We start from the raw sequence: 22,048 nt of genomic DNA on the forward strand, positions 1-22,048 counted from the left end.
GGGGCAACACATGGAACGAAGATGATTGAAGAACCCTGTGAGGTCGGGATTGTCTGCGTGGATAGCATAGTGGTATCGTCATCGTCCTCCCCACACTGGGTGCAAAAGGCCCGGGTTCGAATCCCGTCGATGACGCGAGGAACTTGAGTGGGCTTTTTCACTTCGTGGCTGAGTTAGTCAGTCTCAGGCGTAGATAGCAAGGTTTCCCTCCAGACCTGGGGTTTTTTCGTCCAGGAAACAGGCAAATCGACCAGAGAACACACGCAATTACAGGCAAAATAAATACGGATAGATGTATTAATTTACAGGGGATCCTAATTTTTTTTTTTTTTTTTTTGTCAGGTCTGGTTTTGGATGCATAGTCATTTCTTGTTTGCACCGACCAAGTGAAAAGAACTTAATTAGAAGGGATGTTGCTAATGCAAAACAAACTGCATTTTTTTCTTGTTTTTTTTTTTTGGGGTGACGCTGTGTAAGCTTGCTTTCTTGCATCATTCGCCACCAGCATTAATACTATTTTTTAATAATATTATTATTTTTAGTGGCGCTGTGATCATTATTCATAATTCGACAGTGTGAAACGGAAGTGTCTGTTTGTTTTGGTTTGGAGTTGTTGGAACGTTCTGCAGTTGTCTTGTGAAGCGGTACAGTGAATTTGGGTTTAATTTTTATATAATGTACAGTAGTTTCAAATGGATGATGAAAGTTCTTGTTTTTTTTTTTTTTTTTAAATTAATGTTACCTATCTTGAAGTAGGGTGGACTACCATATCATATATGATTAAACTTCTGGAACGTTCCTTACGTTTTTCCTTAGATTATTATACGACGTTCCTTAGATAAGGAATATATTTTAACTCCAATTAAAATGGTTGCTTCATATTCGTAAAATAGAATATTTTTTTATTATTTTTCTGTGTACGTAGTTCAAAGTTTTTCGGTTGCGACGAGGTGTGCAGAGCTAGCATAGCTCCGCCCACTGGTTTGCAGTGATTGGACGATCTAGTGTTGTGCCTAACTTCGTTTTCCAATTTTTAAAACAGCACCGAAGTGCCCTCCCCCCCCGAAACTGTTAACCACTTTGGTGCTGGATAAAAATCGATTAAGATCCTCTTGAGAAGTCATAACTTTCTCTGTGATCCTCTTGAGAAGATGACTCTTCTCAAGAGGATTACAGAGAAAGTTATGCCTCCACTAGTGGAGAAGAACCTTGTGAAAATACACGAGCAGAGAGAAGATTCTGAAAAGGAAGAGGAAAATATTTTTCAAGTATTTCGATGTTGCTTTTTGGCCTATCCCGGTACCAGATAATTTATTTATTTTATTAAGAAAGGCAGTGAATATTTTCAAAATAAGACTGATCTTTTGATACTGTTGAAAGAGGAGGAGAAAAAAAATTAAAGGGAAATGTCCACAGCTAACAACTTCCTCGTTTTATAAGATACATGTGTACTGACAAACTGAGAAAAAAATTTAAGAACACGGATGGTTTATTTACCATCATCAGGAAATTTATTTTGCTTTTGCTGCAAACTATTTTTATTGGAGAATAAAGAAATTAAAACATCCAACTTTATCACGGGATTTAAAACTTAGTGGAAATTAAACCCAAAGGTTTATGACCATGAAAATAGTGAACAGCATCTCTCGTGCTTGGAGAAGTGGAAAACCTTAAGTGCAGGGTTGAAGTTTCAACAAACTATTGACCACATTCATCAGATAGTACTGGATATTGGATAAAGAAAAATGGACAGCTGTTTTAGATGTGATCTTATTTCTGGCTAATCAGAATCTTCCTTTTCGTGGACATGATAAATCCATAGTTTCTACAAATAAACGAAACTTTAGAGAAATGGTAGAGTTCAAATTCAAATTATGACCCCATTTTGAAAGAACATATTTTAAGAATTGAACGTTCATCCGAGAGGAAAGAATCTTCATATTTATCGCCAGAGAGTCAAAATGAGTTTATTAGCATTTTAGGAAATTATGTGAGAGAAAAAATAGTGAAAGCAATGAAAGGAAGCAGTTAAGCTGCAACGTACAGTGTCATTACGAGCATGAGACAGGGAGAAAAAAAACAAAAAAAACAATTCATTGCAATTGTTTTTGAAAAACAAATGTATCGTACTTCCTTTCTTCAGTGAATAATACTTGCCCTAAACCACACTTACCTCGCTTGCCCTAAACCACAAGGACTAGGAATCAGTTATTACTATGCTAACCAGAGACGCATCTAAATTGATCTAATAACGCGAGAATCCTTTGATATTTGCATTTGATGTTCTGAAACTGAAACGAGAAACCCCTCCTGTAATTGGCATTTACCCATGGTGTTCAGAGAGCCGAATAAACAATGACCAGGCAGAGTAAAGGTCTACTTTGGTCACTGCAAAGCATGAAGTTTCATTAAATTTATGGTTTTGATGTTAATTTGACATTTTCATAACAACATTCTACTCTTGTCTATTGGTTATTATCAACAGGACCTGGACCTGTTCGCTGGCCATGAATAATATATTTTATAACCTTTTTATGTGCATCTGTCTGTTTTCGTTTGTGGCGGGAAAATTTATTGCAAAATTACTTGAAAGAGTAACTTGGGAAGGAAACGAGAGAGGGAAACTAAACAAAAGAATTTAGCAAATCACAGATTTTCATTTCCATTATTGGCAAAGAAAGTTCTGCAGCTGTTATCAAGTGTCATACTATTTTTCTAAATTTTCAAGTTTCTTAGAGTAAGAAAAGCAGTGTGAACCAGCACAATTGCATTTTTTTCTAACTTGTGATGGAAAGACTGAAGATAAATTTATTATTCCAGTTTTCATTAGTTTATTTTACATGATGGACGTCGGCGTTCATCAAACATTGTCGAGTGTGTGATAATAATAATAATGTTACTCATTGCTGTAAATTTAATTTATTATCATTATTTTTTTATTTTATTTTTTTACTGTATGCACGGGTAGCACAGTGGTGTCATCACCATCCTCCCCACGCTGGGTGGAAAAGGCCCGGGTCGGAATCCCATCGATGATGCAAGGAACTTTTTTCACTCCGTGGCTGAGTTAGTCTGTCTCAGGTGTAGATAGCAAAGTTTTCCCCACAGAAACGGGATTTTCGTCCTGAAAAAACCAGACAAATCGACCATAGAATGCGCAATTCGCAGACATGACACACAGCATGGCAGATGAATTTAATTATTTGGGTGGCCTAAAAATAATAATAGTTTTATTTTTTTACTGTTCTTTTTGTTTTGATACAATTTGACAGAACTAATTGTAATTTTTTACTCTGATGTCAGTATTTTTTTTATTTTAAATAATAATAAAGTAAGTAGACAATTGTTGGTAGAATTTCCATCCTCCCTGTATTTTCTTTGTTCAGAAAAAGTAAAAACACAAATATATCTGCTATTTTTCAGATGTAATGGGTAATATGTTGAGCTTTTTCTTCTTTTGCTCTTCACTTTTTGGGGTTGTGCTAACAGGGAAGGGCAGGGCCCTTGACCTGCATTTTCAGGGAGGCAAATTTTCTGTAGTTATGCCACTGCCTTACAACCAAAAATTCCTATTTTGATTATTATTCATTGGCTTTCGACAAAAGGACTAATTCGGCAGATACAGCTGAACTATCTGTTTTTATCAGAGGAATAGATAGAAATTTTAATGTAACAGAAGAACTGTTATCACCTAATCAGCTTAAAGCAACAACGACGGGCAAAGACATATTTAATAAGATGAAAGAAGTTATGCTAGAATACAAACTTTAATAAAATAACTTAATCAGAATATCCACTAACAGTGCAAGATCTATGGTAAGGAAGAACAAGGGCGCTTTGACATATTTGAAAAATGATATGGGAGAAAGTTTATATGCTGAAAAATTTAGTTTTGCATAAACCACCAAGAAAGACTTTCCAAGATAGTGAATATTGAAAATGTGACGAACATTGTTGTAAAATGCATCAACAAAAAAACAAAATACGGATAAAACAAGACGTTTGAGTCCTTCTAAACATATGAAAGGAAGAAAATTATGGTTCTGCCATTTTCAGAAATTCAGGTTACCTATGCACACCATTATGGATCAGCCTTGGAAAACAATCTCGATTGAACAGGCTCTTAAAGTTCCATGTTGTTTGGCATTCAAGATTACAATTAAATTGAGGAAAGACAGGTGTACAATAGATGTGCGGAAATTTGCCTTTAGCCAGTGGGTGGTTAATTGCTGGAACAAACTTCCATCTGTTGTTGTGGAAGTTGATAGGTTAAATAAATTTAAGGAGGAACTGGAGAAACATTGAGCGGGAATGGTTGTGTAAAAATTTTTTTTTTTTTTTTGGCTGACCCTGCATAAGCTCATGTGCTTGCTTTCTTGCATTACATGCTGCTATTACTACTACTACTACAATGCTTTTAGAAGTTTAGACCAGTTGTCACTCACCCCTAAAGTCAATACAAGACCAGTTTTTATGGTCAGTTTATAATTATTCCTATCACTGAACCTAGAAAGCTTTATGCAGTGGCAGGTGCACAGTTCAGCTACTTCCCTTCCAGCTCCTGACTACAGTATACTGTAATCAGTAAACTGGTTTGGAGTCGCTCTATGAACTAGTTCCCCCCCCCCCCAGACGTTGCCAACTGGATACAGAATTGTTAAGAAATAGTGTCAGAATACATCAAAATGACAAATTTTAAATCTAAATCCTCACCTGGTAATCGTAAATTTATGGGACTACTGAAAGACATCGAATCTGAGTGTTACATGTATACTTTGTGCGGAATTTGTATTAAATGATTATGGCACTAAGTTGCAGACAATGCACTCGTGTTCGTTCAAGAAGAGGATTCAATCGGAGCTAAAGTAAGCGACACGTATACACGGCATATGAGAAGACAGAATATTATCATTCAGTAAAGCATTTCTATCGCTAACCTTTTTATTAATGCAGTAGTAGTAAAATTTTATGATTAATGCAAATAATAAAGGTAAGTGTTTTTAACTCATTAAAAAAAAATTAAAATTAAAAGTCAATTAAGAGTTGGTCAAAATTACTCAAATATCCAACTCAAATATTACTCAAAAAAATAACCCTGGCTTAGTGCCGTGAAGGGTTTGTAAAGGTAGGGTACCTGCATGTACCTAGGAACCTTACAACAAAGATCATATTATCTCAGAGCAAAATACACTAAATATTCATTTATAAAATCATTAAACAATTTTTCGGATTCATTACCCAGATAGGAAAAAATTAAGTGCAGCAGAATATAAAAAAAGAAGAATAGAAAAACAAGAAGGAAGTATGTTAAACTATTGCAAAAGTACTACAACTATTGCACATGCAGAACAAGGTGATAAATCTGAGAAATTTTCTGATGATTTTAAAGTAATGGGACAACCTATAGTGGAGCAAGAAAATTATGCTTCTATGGGAGGTGAAAAATCAGAAGCATTGGATGAAAACATTCCCATAGAAGACATCAAGGATCCTGGTCATTGACCCAAAATTTTATCAACAAAGTGGATAGATATATTGGTGGAAATTGGACCTAAACAAGTGAATAATGTTTAATTTACTTTAAATGAAAAAGGACGATTTTCAAGTGTATATTATACGAGGACATTAGCAAACAGCGAAAGGTAAATCATGACTGGTTAATATATTCATTTTCAACAAATAATATATATAGTTTTCATTGTAAAATATTTTGAACTGCAAGTGATCAAGTGTGGAATTCAGGATCATTTAGATAGAAATGGAATTCTGAAGGATACTCAGCATGGTTTTGTAAAGGGAACATGTTTAACTAATCTGATTAGTTATTTTGACAGGGTCACTCAGGAGCCGGACTTAGGGAATAATTTGGATTTCAGCAAAGCATTTGACTCAGTCCCACATGAGCGGTTACTTTATAAGCTGAAACAGGTTGGAATCACAGGGAAAATCTTTTGATGGATAACTGGATGGCTTCAGAGCAAGAAGCAGAGGGTTGTGATAAATGGTTATTCCTCAGATTGGGTTGAAGTAAGAAGTGGGGTTCTCCAAGGATCACTATTAGGACCACTGTTGTTTTGATTTTTATAAATTACATCGATGAAAGGATAGAGGGCATGATGTGTAAATTTGCAGATGATGTAAAGATTGGTAGAGTAGTTAATGATCGCTGCAAAGCAGAGCTTCAGAATGACCTAGATAGACTTCAGGGATGGTCAGAAAAAATGTCAGCTATGCTTTAATCCAGCAAAGTGTAAGGTATTGCACCTGGATAACAGTAACCCCAAAATAACTTATACACTTGGATGAGTTGAACTAAAGCTGGTAGTGGAGGAAAGGGACTTGGGTATTACGATACGGTCAGACGTGAAGTTCTCCAAGCATTGTAGACTGGTTGCAAAGAAGGTCCATGGTGTCCTATCGATGATTTATTGAACAATTGCTAGTAGAAATAACAATGCCATAATCCCATTATATAAAGCTATTGTTAGACCACACTTGGAATACACAGTATTCCAAGCGTGGAGACTGCACCTAAAGAAAGACATTCTTTTTCTTGAAAGAGTCCAGAAACTCCAGGGGCTCATATCTGGTGAGTATGGGGTTGGCATACCCACGTTCCTGAGCTGGATATCATTCTTCTCTTTCTTGGTGATTCCTTTTTACTTTCTTTCGCTCTCTCTCTCAGGATAATTCAGAAATTTTTTTTTTGGCTGGTGCAGCATAAGCCTTATAACTAATAATAATAATAACAACTTGCCTGGTGAGATCGGCAAAAGAGTGTCTATATGAGGAAAGACTGAATATGTGGGTTGCACAGCTTGAAAACTAGGCACCTTAGAGGAGACTTGATAGAGGTGTTCAAGGCTCTGAGAGGCACAAGTAAAATGAATGAGGATGAAATTTTCACGGTTATAAATGATTCTAGAACTAGAGACCATAATTTCAAGTTATGGGGGGGAGGTGTTTAGACGGGATTGCAGGAAGTTTTGAATCTGATGAGTATAATCAGCAGTTGTGCAGAGAAATAGATTGGGCCAGTAAATTAGAGTGTCTTTCAACACTGCTCGCAGGTAGGATTACCATCCATCTCTTTTTCATTTGGTAAAACAGCGTACTCTTACTTTTCACTTATCAAAGTTGAATGTACTCTTTTTGAAACTTTGAAATTATAAAATAAAAAAATTAGATTATCTAACGCTTCTCTTCACCCACATATATTACATATATAATTTTCTAACTTAAATAAATTTTTGGATAATGTGAACACCAATGCCGAATTTTCTATGAAAAAATCATTGGGTAAATGGTTAGATTTCTTCGAAAACATGAATACAGAAGTTCGGATTTTTTAAAAATATGTTCCTTGAAATACAAAGGCACAATCTAATGTTGAAAGAGTCTTTATTATGATGAACACTTAATGGACTGATGAAAAAAATAGATTGGCTGTCGACTCTGTGAAAAATTTGTTAATGGTTCAGCATAATTTCAAGAATTTGATTGCTTACAATTTTACAATTGTAACCAAAAAAATGTTATTTAACATATTAAAAAATGTTAATTGTAAAAAAAAAAATGTTAGCCGAAGTTTGAAGTAAGGCAAAATATTCATTCAATTAAAATGTTATATTTATATTCGATAGTTGTTTATTGCAAAAGCATTTGCAATGTAGATAGTTACCTACTTTAATTTGTGATTAATTTGATATAATTTGATTTTGTGATTACAGTAAAATCTCGTTAATACAAACTCGGTTTATACAAAGTACTCGTTTATATGAAGCACATACCATTCCCCTGCGAAAGGATAGGCTTTTTTATGTAAATATATTCATTTATTACAAAATTCGGTTAATATGTATTACAAAGTTCTTTTTCAATCCACGAGAAATAAATATTATCATTTTGTACGTTTAATAAAAATCTTGGCAGAGCGATCCGATTATTGCCCCCCGGCCACCTGGCTCCCTGCTTCCTAAAGGATGGCACTGATTTGTTAGAAATTAGTTTTGTCTAAGGCGCATTTAGGGCTAGAGCCTCAAGCTGCGAACAAATTTAGACTATGTATATAAAGTGCTTAGCATCATAATACACAGCCATTTCTGAATAAACAGAAAATTTTTAAGGTGGCATCGTTTTAGGTTATATCTCATATTGTGAATACCTTCATAACGAGTTGCCATGATATTGCACTACTTCGAATAAGTAACGCTTCACCTAAGGAGAAGACTAGTGTTACTTATTCTCAGATAGGTACCACCACCCAGACAGCACTGTTTCAGGGCTATTTGGCCCTTCGTCAGTGAGTGGGTAGGTACCCAAGTGATGCAATGATGGCAAAAACAGTTATGAAGTATAACTCCACAATATGAGAGATGCCTGATGGTGTATGATGTATTTAGACTAAGGCGCATTTAGGGCTAGAGCCTCAAGCTGTGAACAAATTTAGACTATGTATATAAAGTGCTTAGCATCATAATACACAGCCATTTCTGAATAAACAGAAAATTTTTAAGGTGGCATCGTTTTAGGTTATATCTCATATTGTGAATACCTTCATAACGAGTTGCCATGATATTGCACTACTTCGAATAAGTAACGCTTCACCTAAGGAGAAGACTAGTGTTACTTATTCTCAGATAGGTACCACCACCCAGACAGCACTGTTTCAGGGCTATTTGGCCCTTCATCAGTGAGTGGGTAGGTACCCAAGTGATGCAATGATGGCAAAAACAGTTATGAAGTATAACTCCACAATATGAGAGATGCCTGATGGTGTATGATGTATTTAGACTAAGGCGCATTTAGGGCTAGAGCCTCAAGCTGCGAACAAATTTAGACTATGTATATAAAGTGCTTAGCATCATAATACACAGCCATTTCTGAATAAACAGAAAATTTTTAAGGTGGCATCGTTTTAGGTTATATCTCATATTGTGAATACCTTCATAACGAGTTGCCATGATATTGCACTACTTCGAATAAGTAATGCTTCACCTAAGGAGAAGACTAGTGTTACTTATTCTCAGATAGGTACCACCACCCAGACAGCACTGTTTCAGGGCTATTTGGCCCTTCGTCAGTGAGTGGGTAGGTACCCAAGTGATGCAATGATGGCAAAAACAGTTATGAAGTATAACTCCACAATATGAGAGATGCCTGATGGTGTATGATGTATTTAGACTAAGGCGCATTTAGGGCTAGAGCCTCAAGCTGCGAACAAATTTAGACTATGTATATAAAGTGCTTAGCATCATAATACACAGCCATTTCTGAATAAACAGAAAATTTTAAGGTGGCATCGTTTTAGGTTATATCTCATATTGTGAATACCTTCATAACGAGTTGCCAAGAGAAGACTAGTAACACTAGTCTTCTCCTTAGGTGAAGCGTTACTTATTCGAAGTAGTGCAATATCATGGCAACTCGTTATGAAGGTATTCACAATATGAGATATAACCTAAAACGATGCCACCTTAAAAATTTTCTGTTTATTCAGAAATGGCTGTGTATTATGATGCTAAGCACTTTATATACATAGTCTAAATTTGTTCGCAGCTTGAGGCTCTAGCCCTAAATGCGCCTTAGTCTAAATACATCATACACCATCAGGCATCTCTCATATTGTGGAGTTATACTTCATAACTGTTTTTGCCATCATTGCATCACTTGGGTACCTACCCACTCACTGACGAAGGGCCAAATAGCCCTGAAACAGTGCTGTCTGGGTGGTGGTACCTATCTGAGAATAAGTAACACTAGTCTTCTCCTTAGGTGAAGCGTTACTTATTCGAAGTAGTGCAATATCATGGCAACTCGTTATGAAGGTATTCACAATATGAGATATAACCTAAAACGATGCCACCTTAAAAATTTTCTGTTTATTCAGAAATGGCTGTGTATTATGATGCTAAGCACTTTATATACATAGTCTAAATTTGTTCGCAGCTTGAGGCTCTAGCCCTAAATGCGCCTTAGTCTAAATACATCATACACCATCAGGCATCTCTCATATTGTGGAGTTATACTTCATAACTGTTTTTGCCATCATTGCATCACTTGGGTACCTACCCACTCACTGACGAAGGGCCAAATAGCCCTGAAACAGTGCTGTCTGGGTGGTGGTACCTATCTGAGAATAAGTAACACTAGTCTTCTCCTTAGGTGAAGCGTTACTTATTCGAAGTAGTGCAATATCATGGCAACTCGTTATGAAGGTATTCACAATATGAGATATAACCTAAAATGATGCCACCTTAAAAATTTTCTGTTTATTCAGAAATGGCTGTGTATTATGATGCTAAGCACTTTATATAAAGTGCTTAGCATCATAATACTCATAGTCTAAATTTGTTCGCAGCTTGAGGCTCTAGCCCTAAATGCGCTTTAGTCTAAATACATCATACACCATCAGGCATCTCTCATATTGTGGAGTTATACTTCATAACTGTTTTTGCCATCATTGCATCACTTGGGTACCTACCCACTCACTGACGAAGGGCCAAATAGCCCTGAAACAGTGCTGTCTGGGTGGTGGTACCTATCTGAGAATAAGTAACACTAGTCTTCTCCTTAGGTGAAGCGTTACTTATTCGAAGTAGTGCAATATCATGGCAACTCGTTATGAAGGTATTCACAATATGAGATATAACCTAAAACGATGCCACCTTAAAAATTTTCTGTTTATTCAGAAATGGCTGTGTATTATGATGCTAAGCACTTTATATACATAGTCTAAATTAGTTTTGTGTAAACAAAAGCATTTTATGGTAGCTACAACATCAAGTGCACTCTGAAAAACATCCTTCTGAAGGATGAGTTTTTAAATTAACAAAAGAATAAGTTTTTCTAAGTTGTTTACGTGCACTCCCTCGCTCTCCACGGGAATAAGGTCAGTTGCAATTGTTACCCCAATTCAAAGAGTCTTTTGCTATCTTATATAGCAATCTATTTTTTGTGCCATTTTATCTGAGCTGTTGTCTTTTTCGGAACTTGTGTCTTTAAATTAATTTAAAATTTTTTATATTATATCTTATCTAGCAGTGTTATGGCCACAAAACATAGACAGATAGAATTAAACCTGGAAATTAAACTAAAAATTATACAAGAGGCCGATAGGATGGAAAGAAGCAAAACGGACAATGCAAAGGAATACATCCCTTTACCTACTTTATCTAGCATTAACATTAGTAGAGACATATGATACAAGAAAGCAAGCTTATGCAGCAGCAGCCAAAAAAAAAAAAAAAAAAAAAACTCACTCCCATTTCACCCCTCCGTTCGTTCCAAATACCTGTCCAGCTCAGCCTTAAATTTATTTAGGCTATCAACTTCCACAACAAAGGATGGAAGTCTCTTCCACCGATCAACTACCCCCTGGCTAAAGGCAAACTTCCGCATATCTGCCCTACAATTGTCTTTCCTCAATTTCGCAATTATTTTGCTGATTTAAAAGTCTGCAAAATGAAATTTGAAGATTATTCTGAGCAAGAGGAAGAATCCCACCAGCATTGAGCATGCTCAAAACCATTCAAGGCTTCATACACCTCAATCAGGTCACCTCGCAGGTGCCTAGTCCCCAGACACTGTAATTTGCAAAACTTAAGGATATCAACTTCCTTTCTAAGCCTTTCTTCATAAGAGCAACCTTTTGTTCCATTCGCTAATCTTGTTGCCCTTCTCTGTACTCATTTCAACAGCTCTACACCCTTCTTAAATGAGGCCTACAGACCTGTATACAGTACTCAAGGTGTGGCCTAACCATTGCCTTATAAAAGTGGATAATCACCTCCTTATTCGTGCTAGAAAAATTCCTGTATATCATTGACGAGACACCATGAGCTAATCTTGCAGACCATCCCCATTGCTCAGAACATTTCATATATGCCTGCACGATTACCCTAAGGCCCTTTTCATTCTCTACCACTGTCACAGAGTTGATGCGGAAAGGTCAGGGAATGACTACCGCATATCCTGGAGCAAAATGGCCTTAGTTGCTAATGCTCCTAAATAACAAACAAACAAACAAACAAACAAACAAACAGAGTTGATACGTTACTCTGGGGTTACTGCTTCCCATATGTAGTACTTTACATTCGTCAATGTTAAACTTCATTTGCCACCTCTCAACCCATCTGCTCAACTTTTCTAGATCCTGTTGCAGTACTGTACTGTACTGTACTGTACTGTCATTAGTGTCCTTAAAAACCCTACCAACCTTCGTATTGTCTGCAAATTTGGACATTAAGCTTGATATACCATCATCAGTATCATTTATAAATACAGAAAACAACAATGGACCCAACACTGAACACTGAGGGACTCCACTAATAACATTAGACCACGACGAGCAGTGTCCATTGATTACCACTCTGTCTTCTCCCACTCAACCATCCCTTTATCCATGGTAGCAATTTGTCTCCAATGCCACACTGTTCCAATTGATGCAGCAGTCTTCCATATGCAACAGTATGAAAAGCCTTTCTAAGATCCAAATATATGATATCAAAGTTATTCCCTGCATCCAGTTCCTTTGTGACCACATCATAGTATCCAATCAAATTGGTCAGGCAAGATTTTCACTTAACAAAACCATGCAGTGTCCAAGCTATAGCTGATGTCTGGTCTAGATGATCCTGCAGTGCTGCTTTAACCAGTGCCTCCATTAATTTTCCTGGAACAGAAGTTAAACTAACAGGTCTATAATTACTCGTGTCGCCCTTTGATCCTCCTTTGTGAATTGGGGACACATTTGCACATCTCCAGTCCATGGGTACCTCCACTGAGTCCAAGGAAGCTCTCATAATTATGGCTAAGGGTTTGCTTACTTCCTTTGCTGCCCCCTTTAATATAACTGGATAGATCCCATCCACCCCAGGTGCCTTTTTTATGTTTATCTTCAACAATTCCTCCTCCACTTTCCCCCTCAGTTTTTTTTTTTTTTTTTTTTTATGAAAACCCCAAACACGAAAGGTATCAAAACCTATAGTACTTAGTACCGTGCATGGGTTGAAGGAGAAGTATGGGGGGAGGGGGATGCCAGAAACTTTGCTCTAGAGACTAAACATGGGTTTCACCACTTCAAGCCTCCAATAAGCAAAGTGGTGGTATTTCACCGGTTGATGAAAGTCATCTACCACCTGAATTTATTAGCATTAGTATTAGTAGAGACATATGATGCCAGAAAGCAAGCTTATGCAGCATCAGCCAAAAAACAAAAAAAAAAACCCCACTTCATCCCTCCGTTCGAAATACCTGTCCAGCTGAGCCTTAAATTTATTTAGGCTATCAACTTCCACAACAAGGGATGGAAGTCTGTTCCACCAACCAACTACCCACTGGCTAAAGACAAATTTCCGCACGTCTATCCTATATCTGTCTTTCCTCAATTTGAATTTATGCCCTCTCAGGTGATTATTCTGAGCAAGAGGAAGAATCCCATCAGCATTGAGCATGCTCAAACCATTCAAGGCTTTATACACCTCTATCAGATCACCTCGCTGGTGCCTAGTCTCCAGACACTGTAATTTGCAAAACTTAAGCCTTTATTCGTAAGAGTGCCCCTTTGTTCCATTCACTAATCTTGTTGCCCTTCTCTGTACTCGTTCCAGCAGCTCTACATCCTTCTTGAAATGACGCCTCCAGACCTGTATACAATACTCAAGGTGTGGCCTGACCATTACCTTATACAAGGGAATAATCACCTCCTTAACCCTGCTAGAAAAATTCCTGTATCTTGTTGCAGTAGCTCACCCTGATGACTATCGTTAACCACCCTGCCAACCTTTATATGATCTGCAAACTTAGACATTAAGCCTGGTCTACCTTCATCAATATCATTGATAAATATTGAAAACAACAATTGTTTTTTGTTGTTTGTTTGTTATTTGGTTTTTAGGAGTATTAGCAACTAAGGCCATATTGCTCAGGGAATATGCGGTGGTCATTCCCTGACCTTTCCACATCCTCCGTATTTGGTGGTGACAGGCTTGAATCCCGGTCTAATCAAGAAGCGTGTGCTATGCACTGCTGCTCCTTCCCACCTGGCTACAGAGGCGCCGAAAACAACAATGGACCCAACAGTGAACCCTGGGGAACTCCATTAATAACATTATTTTCTAATGTGCTTGAATTGTAACACACAGTGCACATTCAATAACTTGTTAATTTTTAGAAATTTCCAGATCATTTTGTTTAATTTTAACTACTTGGTTGAAAATTTTAAAAAATTGCATGATGCTATAGAATGCAAGCAATGAATAGTATGTAAATAAGTGTCAATATTTATCACTTAGATATATTAACAGTTATGATGCATTGCTATGTGTGGTTAGAGCATTCCTAATTTCTTTTTTAATATGATCACTTCTGTTTAAACTGAACCATTGTTTGATCTCTTCTTGCTTTCCTCACAAGTGTGACTTTGTTTACTTTAATAAAAGAAAAATTGAGATTTTTATTCCTCTGTATCTTTAGTCTTTTAGGAATCAGTCTGGTTGTCTAGAAAAATAGAAATTTAGCTGACACAAAAAAAGAAAAATGCACCCATCTAGCAGTGGGATTACTAGCCAACATAAAAAAATATACCAATCTAGCAGTGATTATGATGAAGATAAAATGTCTGCAGTAATAAATAAGGTAAGGAATAAACATTTGTTTTTCCTCTTTTGCATTCATGCGGACACCATTGCACTTGCTCTCCTGCTATTAGACCCAGGGCCGGATTTACATATAAGCTGAACAAGCTACAGCTTAGGGCCTCACAGTACAAGGGGCCTCGTTCCATCTTACAAAATACTTTTTTAATATTTTTAAAGGTGACAGGTAAGAGAGAAGGGCCTCATACATCTTATAGATTAGGTCCACAATAAGTTTAAATCCGGCCCTGGTTAGACCTTCCCATAATAAAGATGATTCTTACTTTCTCACTCTTAATAGTGTCAGTGAACTAATTTATAACATTATAAGGGTAAAATAATATATATATAACAAACTTGAAAGCATAATATATATATATTTAATAACATGACAACATAAGATGTATTGCTGTTGTAACCTGTAAATAGAGTAGAGTTATTAATTTAGTGTAGTATTCTCCAACTAAACTAAATTTAAATGGAAATCACCTCAGACTAGAGCAGCAGAGCAAAGGGCTGAAAGTAGTGGGAGTGCTGTGGCTCAAGGGAGAATGGAAAGAGGTAATTCTACAAATCATGGCTGTAAAAAGGGGACTACTTTCATTAGTATTAGCCACATGGTGCAAGGCTGTAAAAAAAAAATGTACCTATCTAGCAGTGGGATTACTAGCCAACATAAAAAAATACACACATCTAGCAGTGATGATGATGATGGTAGCTTATGCTGCACCAGCCAAAAAAATAATAAAATGAAATAAGAAGAAAATTTAAAAAATAATAATTAATAAGAGAAAAGGAAATAGACAACATGTGTTTCCCCCCCCCCCTCCCATTGGTAAATCCAGCTGACCTTTGAATTTCCCCAAACTGCCAGCCTCTACCACACATGTAGGTAACTTATTCCAGTAATTTATTACTCGCTGGCTAAAATAAAACTCCCTGCAATCCAGTCTAAACATCTCTCCCTTTATATTATGGCTCCTACTTCTAGAATCATTTATACCCGTGAAAATTTCATCCTCATTCATTTTACTTATACCTCTCAGAGCCTTAAACACCTCAATCAAGTCTCCTCTAAGATGGCAAGTTTCCAAGCTCTGCAACCCCTCTTGGATGCCCTTTTGCCAATCTCACCTGGAAATTACCTGTCTTTGGACCCTTTCAAGAAGCTCAACATCTTTCTTTAGGTGTGTTCTCCATACTTGAATACAGTAATTCAGGTGTGGTCTTACAATAGCCTTATATAATGGGATTATAACGTCCTTATCTCTACTAGCACTTGTTCGATAAATCATCGATAGGACACAATGGGCCTTCCTTACAACCTGACTACAATGCTTGGAGAACTTCGTGTCTGACCGTACCGTAACACCCAAGTCCCTTTCCTCCACTTTAGTTCAATTCCACCAAACTTATAAGTAATTTTGGGGGTTACTGTTCCCCAAGTATAATACCTTACACTTTGCTGGATTAAAGCATAGCTGCCATTTTTCTGACCATCCCTGAAGTCTAATCTCTGCTTGGCAGTGTTCATTAATATTCTACCAATCTTTACATCATCTGCAAATTTAGACATCATGCCCTGTATCTCGTCATCAATGTCATTTATGAAAATCAAAAACAACAGTGGTCCTAATACTGATTCTTGGGGAACCCCACTTCTTACATCAACCCAATCTGAGGATGGCAGAAGTTTATCAAACTAACAGGGAGCCTAAATGATTTAGTGATAACTGAGGGTGACTGAGTGATAACTATGGTTTTACGCAGGCTACTATAATATGACGCCATTTGGTCAGATATATCCACTCCCTTGTTTGCTGGATTGTAGCTGATAATAACATCGGGTTTCTTGATTTTTTTCTCCCTTTCTGTTGTTCTTTCCTTTCTCAATAATTTTACACTGAGTTTTTAATGTTGTTAGCATCGTTACTGGTCTTTTATCAATCCATTTCATGATTTTCACTCCTTTGTTGTTCTCAAGAGCGATTATGTCTTCCTGTAATATTCCTTGGTATTCCTTTTTGATTGCTTCTTAGAGTCCCACAGAGAAAGGTTTTATTTTCTAATAACTCTTGCACAAGAGGGAAACTGGTGTAAAAATTATCCGAATAAAGAACACGTCCTTCATTGAGCAGATTAGCCATCAGTTTTATTGAGACAGCATGGGAATGTCCTTTACCTTCCACTGAATCACCCTTTCCAGTATAAATAAGAGATTTCATGAGTATATCCCTTGGGCAAACATAATTTATAAAATTTGATCCCGTATTTATGAGATTCGTTAGGGATATACTGCTAAAAGAGTAGCCTTCCACGCCAAGGGATCAAACTTTCATCAATGACCAAGTTTTTTCCTGGCTTTAACACGCTTTGAAAATTCCTATTGGCTTTATCTAATAAAATTCTGATTTTGTTGAGACGGTCTTGGCTAGTGGCAGTTTCATTGTCAGAGAAATGCCAATATTTCAGCAGATCTAAGAAATGATCTCTACTCATAGATTTCCTAATGAGATTATTTGAGTATAAATCTTTTTTTTTTTTTTGACCAGTGTAATCTTATATCTGGGACACGAACAATTCCCATTATCAATAATATTCCAAGAAATTTTTCCATTTCCGGTTCAGTGGTTGGTCTCCAATCAGCTTTCTTCTTTTCGGATTTTTGTATATTACTAGCTGCTGATGACAAACAGTACTGTGTATATCTGTTAGTTTCAGTCACCATCATCTGAAGGATATCGTCGGTTAGAAACAGTTTGTATATGTGGTAAGGTTGGTTCAAATCAACATCAACAATAATTTCAGCATCTTTATTGTATTCATTAATTGAAATTTTAGTTTTTCCTACCTCTTGCCAAATAACATTTTCAGACAGATGCATTGGAGATTACTTGAGAATTTGGGTCATTATTTTTTCATCACTGATTTCATGATATTCATCGCTGATTTCATGATATTCATCACTTTCATCAGATTCTTCTGAGGTTTGGATCTTATCATCACCATCACTGTAATTGGAATATATGTCTAAATCATGTAATTCTGACTCATCGTCAGATTCATCACTAAAGAAATATTGTGGCTTCTCTTTTATCTGCAAGTCCAACTCTGTTCTCGATGTTCCTGGATGATTTTCATCATGTTTTTAGGCACCTTTTTCTTTCAAAAGAGGTACATCTGAATCATCACTATCACTTCTATTCATCAAACATTCGTCTTTAGCTTGTTTTCCGTAAAAAGAGGAGGGGTTCATTTCAAAACTTTTTAGAAGTAGATATCTATAAATATGAAATACGATAAATGAAAATTCAAAATATCTAAAGGGTTGATAAATGAAAATGTTCTCGCCACATGCATGTATTTGAAATAAAGTCAATATGGAGGCAATAACTATTGTCAGTCTCACAGAGTATGAACAAATTGGAAAACAGTGCTCGTGGTGGTACCAGGAAGTAATTCGAGCATGTGCATTGGCAACTCACTGGTGCTCATCCCCATTTATTGACAATACTTAGTGCCACAGGTGGGTTTCTATCAAATTTTCACAAAAAACAAATGACAACCCATTTTTCTTGCATGTACTTTTTTTTTTTTTTAGGAGCATTAGCAACTAAGGCCATATTGCTCCGGGATATGCGGTGGTCATTCCTGACCTTTCCGCATCCTCCGTATTTGGTGGTGACGGGCTCGAACCCCGGTCTAATCAAGAAGCGTGTGCTACGCACTGCTGCTCCTTCCCACCTGGCTACAGAGGCGCCTTGCATGTACTGTGTTATTTGTCACTTGATTTTTAAGGAGTCCTTATGTGCTGTAATGTAATGACTAGATCGTAGGTATAGCTTAGCTTAATTTTTCAGCACTCACCTCATAGTAATCCGCTTAGTTGGTGGAAAGTTTTACCACATACATAGTGGTTTATAAGATTCTAATAACTTACGGGGATTATGGATTTAAAAACTAAGTTATGGGCTTTAAAACTTTTGCTAAGAAAGGAAAGTGCACCTTCCATTCTATGGTTGCCTAATTAAAATAAATCAAATGAAGAAAGATAAAAGCTAATAGCTGCGCATGAGCGACTTTCAAAATCGTTTTCAGTTAGCTATAGGCCCACTAGCTATAGCAGATTACTATGAGGCGAGTGCTGAAAAATTAAGCTAAGCTATACCTACATTCTAGTTATTTGTCACTTAAATGAACCAAATTATGAAAAAAACAGTCATCATTTGGGAAATAAAAGTCGTGAGTCTATCTGTCTCTTAGGCTTCATGTTAAATAAACGGCCCATTGGGAACGTATTAAAAAGCAGCACACCCATACATCAGTCACAAGCCGCCACTGGAAATCAACTATGTTATCTTTGCTCCACTGGAGATCAGCATTTAAGGAATTGGTAGTGGATATTTGAGAAGATGAAACAATATATGTAGGGGCAAGGTTTCTCAAACTGGAGGGTGGAATGCAGTATGCAATCATCAGGAAAACTATGGATAGGATTTCCAGTCAGTGGAAATTGGTCATTAACACACACAAAGAAAAGAGTGGGAGAAAGAACTGAACCTTGGTGAACACCAGCATTAGTGGGAAAGTTAGGAGACAGAGAGCAGTCTACCAGTAACTGCAGAGAGCAGTCAGAGTGAAAACTGGGTACCCAATTGCAAAAAACTGTCAGCAATCCTAAGATGGGAACTTGTTCAGAAGACTTTATGCCAAACATGTTTATAAGCCTTAAAACTTGTAAGCGAGGGCAATAATTGAGTTTCACTGCACTTTTCAGTGAATTTGTCCACAAATGGGTAACATAAGCCGAGATATTACCAGTGGATCGACACTGACAGAATCCATCTTGGTGCTCATTTGATCAAATGGAATGTTTCAAGATAGTTTTTGAGTCAGCAGTTAATGGATTTTGCCATTACTTTGGAAAGAATGGAGGTAAGTGCAAAGGATGATAACTGGCTGGGAGGGATTTGTCACCCTTTTTAAGAACTGGCCAGATATCAGCAAATTTCCAAACAGCAGGAAATATACCAGTGGAATAAGAAAGTGTAAAAAAATGAAGAACAGGAGCATGCACAGGTTTTGAGAACAAGTGGAAAAATGCCATGTGGCCTTACAGCTTCCTTGGCATAAAGATTGTTCAAAATTCTATTGACATCCTTTTGACAAAAGACCAAATGAGTCATTGATTGAATTGCACTGGGAATGGTTTACTAAGATCATCAATACAACCATCAGGGGTTGGGGAAGTAAAAATGAGCAAAAGTTGAAGCCAGTAGCTTTGGCCAGAGACCAGAGTGCTCAACTCCCATTTGAACATGCTAATGCTAACAAGTTTTCTAATTTTAGCCTGTTCAAAATCTACTTTGGATGGATTAATAACTGCTTTATAATTGTAAAGCAGTTATTAATTAGGCTGGGTTCATTTTCTGCTTAAATATATAGTCCTATACTTATTCTTAGTGGTTGCCACATCTAGATGACATTTCAGAGACTAGTTGGATCTTGGTGAGAGGGTAGGTACCAGTGGTATTAAAATTGACAACCCAGTTGTGAACTTATTTCACAATAAAAATATATAGTTGGGAGCATTCAAAACCAGAGTAAATTAAAGCTATATTTTATCTTCAGTAGATGGCAACACTTTTAATTATTCAATTAAAAAAGAAAGTGTAACTCAACTTCTGTTACTGATTATCATATCAGTAATCATTTAGATTTGTTGGTTCAAAGTACTGTTAAACTACTTTTTATTTTATTATAGTAGTGCTCTTTATATTCACTTAAATATACTAGCTATAATCCACAAAGAAAGGCATTACCTACAATGCTTAGTTTTTATTTCTGAAATGCTTACTTTATTTAAGCGCTAAATTCAGATGTGTAATCAGTGCATTAAAACAATAAGCAATAACCTTCAGAACACAAATAAAACGTCACCAAAAAAGTCACTAGTTTATTTGGAGATGAAAAAATGTGCCCAACTCTGGTCTTGTCAAATCCCATTTTCAAATTTGTAATATAAAGTATAAATAAGGAATTAACTTGAAAGAAGAAGAGGTATACACCTTATATAACCCCAGGGACTCACATCTGGTGAGTTTGGGCTTGGCACACCCAGGGTCCTGAGCTGGATATCATCATTCTTCTCTTTCTTGGTAATTCCCTTCTACTTCTCTCTCTCTCTCAGGGTAACTCTGGATTTTTTTTTTTTTTGGTTGGTGCAGCATAAGCCTCAAGCTTCCTTGCACCATTATAGCTAATAATAATAAAAATAATCTGGATTTATCTAATGATTTCATCCTTTGCATTTCTATAGGTACTATTTCCACACAAAGAACAAAATAAGATTAGTACAAGTAAAAACAAAAACAGCAGTGCAGTTGGATTTGTCAGAAAAGGCACCGTAAGAAATCATTTGAAGAAACGCCGTTTTCATCCACCCCTGAGCAATGGAGTGATACGCAAGTTAGCCCGTCGAGGAGGAGTGAAGAGGATATCTGCCATGATTTATGAAATGACTAAAGATGTCCTGAAGGTGTTTTTAAAAGATGTTATTCAAGCTGCAGTAGTATATACAGAGTATGCTAAAAGGAAAACAGTATATCCTGTGGATGTTGTACATGCTTTGAAGCAACGGGGAAGGACAATTTATGGGTTTGATTATTAACAAGTGCGGCCCTTTTCAGGAATGTACAGTGTAATTTTTAATGGATGGAAAGACTGAGATGTAATTAAATTAGCAAGATATACAGACATATTGATCTTCTTTAGTGTAACATAAATTAGAATATATGAATTGCAGCAGTGAGAGGCTTATAAAATGGTATAACTGTAAAATATGAAGAAATGTAACTAAACATAGGCACTAAATGAGAATATTTTTAAATCCTGAACTTTTTCTTACAGAATATTGAGGAAATGACAAATGTTAAACTCTCTTTGAATTCTCCTGCTGTCCTGTCCATTGGTAGTTAGGATGCAGAATCTTGGCAACAAAGGTGATTGTATTCTGTTAAAATGTATATATCTGGTTAAGGTAAGGATAACTTACCTTCTGGGAGTGCATGAACAGAATAAGTTGCTTCTGCTATAACTTTTTCTCTTTGCCATACGAGATCTCTTTGTAAACAACAGTTAAAATCTTATACAGAATGTTACAATTTACTTCCAATCAGGGGATCCCAAATATGGAAAGGAAAGGAAAAAAACAGGATTTGGTGGCCATGGAACCTATTTTGCCTTGGAAAAATGGGTATCTGGATGGAGAAAAAAAGCAGCATTGGGTTACAGGCAAAGTGCAAATTTGTACAACTGATCATAAATTTCATTACTTAAGGTTCCTGGTATCCCCATGTAAGTTAGAATTCACATAAGTTATAGTTCTCCCCATGTAGGAAACAATTGCACTA

The 22,048-nt window shown here is 36.5% G+C and overlaps 1 protein-coding gene across 1 annotated transcript; it reads left to right on the top strand.

Annotated features, from left to right (window-relative positions):
- The first annotated feature begins 575 nt into the window (after positions 1 to 575).
- LOC150080014 (uncharacterized) lies at positions 576 to 21,391 on the top strand. The gene is made up of 3 exons (XM_090382213.1): positions 576 to 644; positions 14,476 to 14,637; positions 20,956 to 21,391. The coding sequence occupies exons 2-3, from the start codon at positions 14,539 to 14,541 to the stop codon at positions 21,304 to 21,306; spliced, it is 450 nt and encodes a 149-aa protein (XP_090238339.1). The 5' UTR covers positions 576 to 644; positions 14,476 to 14,538; the 3' UTR covers positions 21,307 to 21,391.
- Positions 21,392 to 22,048: the final 657 nt, after the last annotated feature.

This window comes from Mastigoproctus giganteus, chromosome 10 (genome assembly GCF_048544385.1).
Source record: "Mastigoproctus giganteus isolate SK-2022 chromosome 10, ASM4854438v1, whole genome shotgun sequence".
Classification (NCBI taxonomy): Eukaryota; Metazoa; Arthropoda; class Arachnida; order Uropygi; family Thelyphonidae; genus Mastigoproctus; species Mastigoproctus giganteus.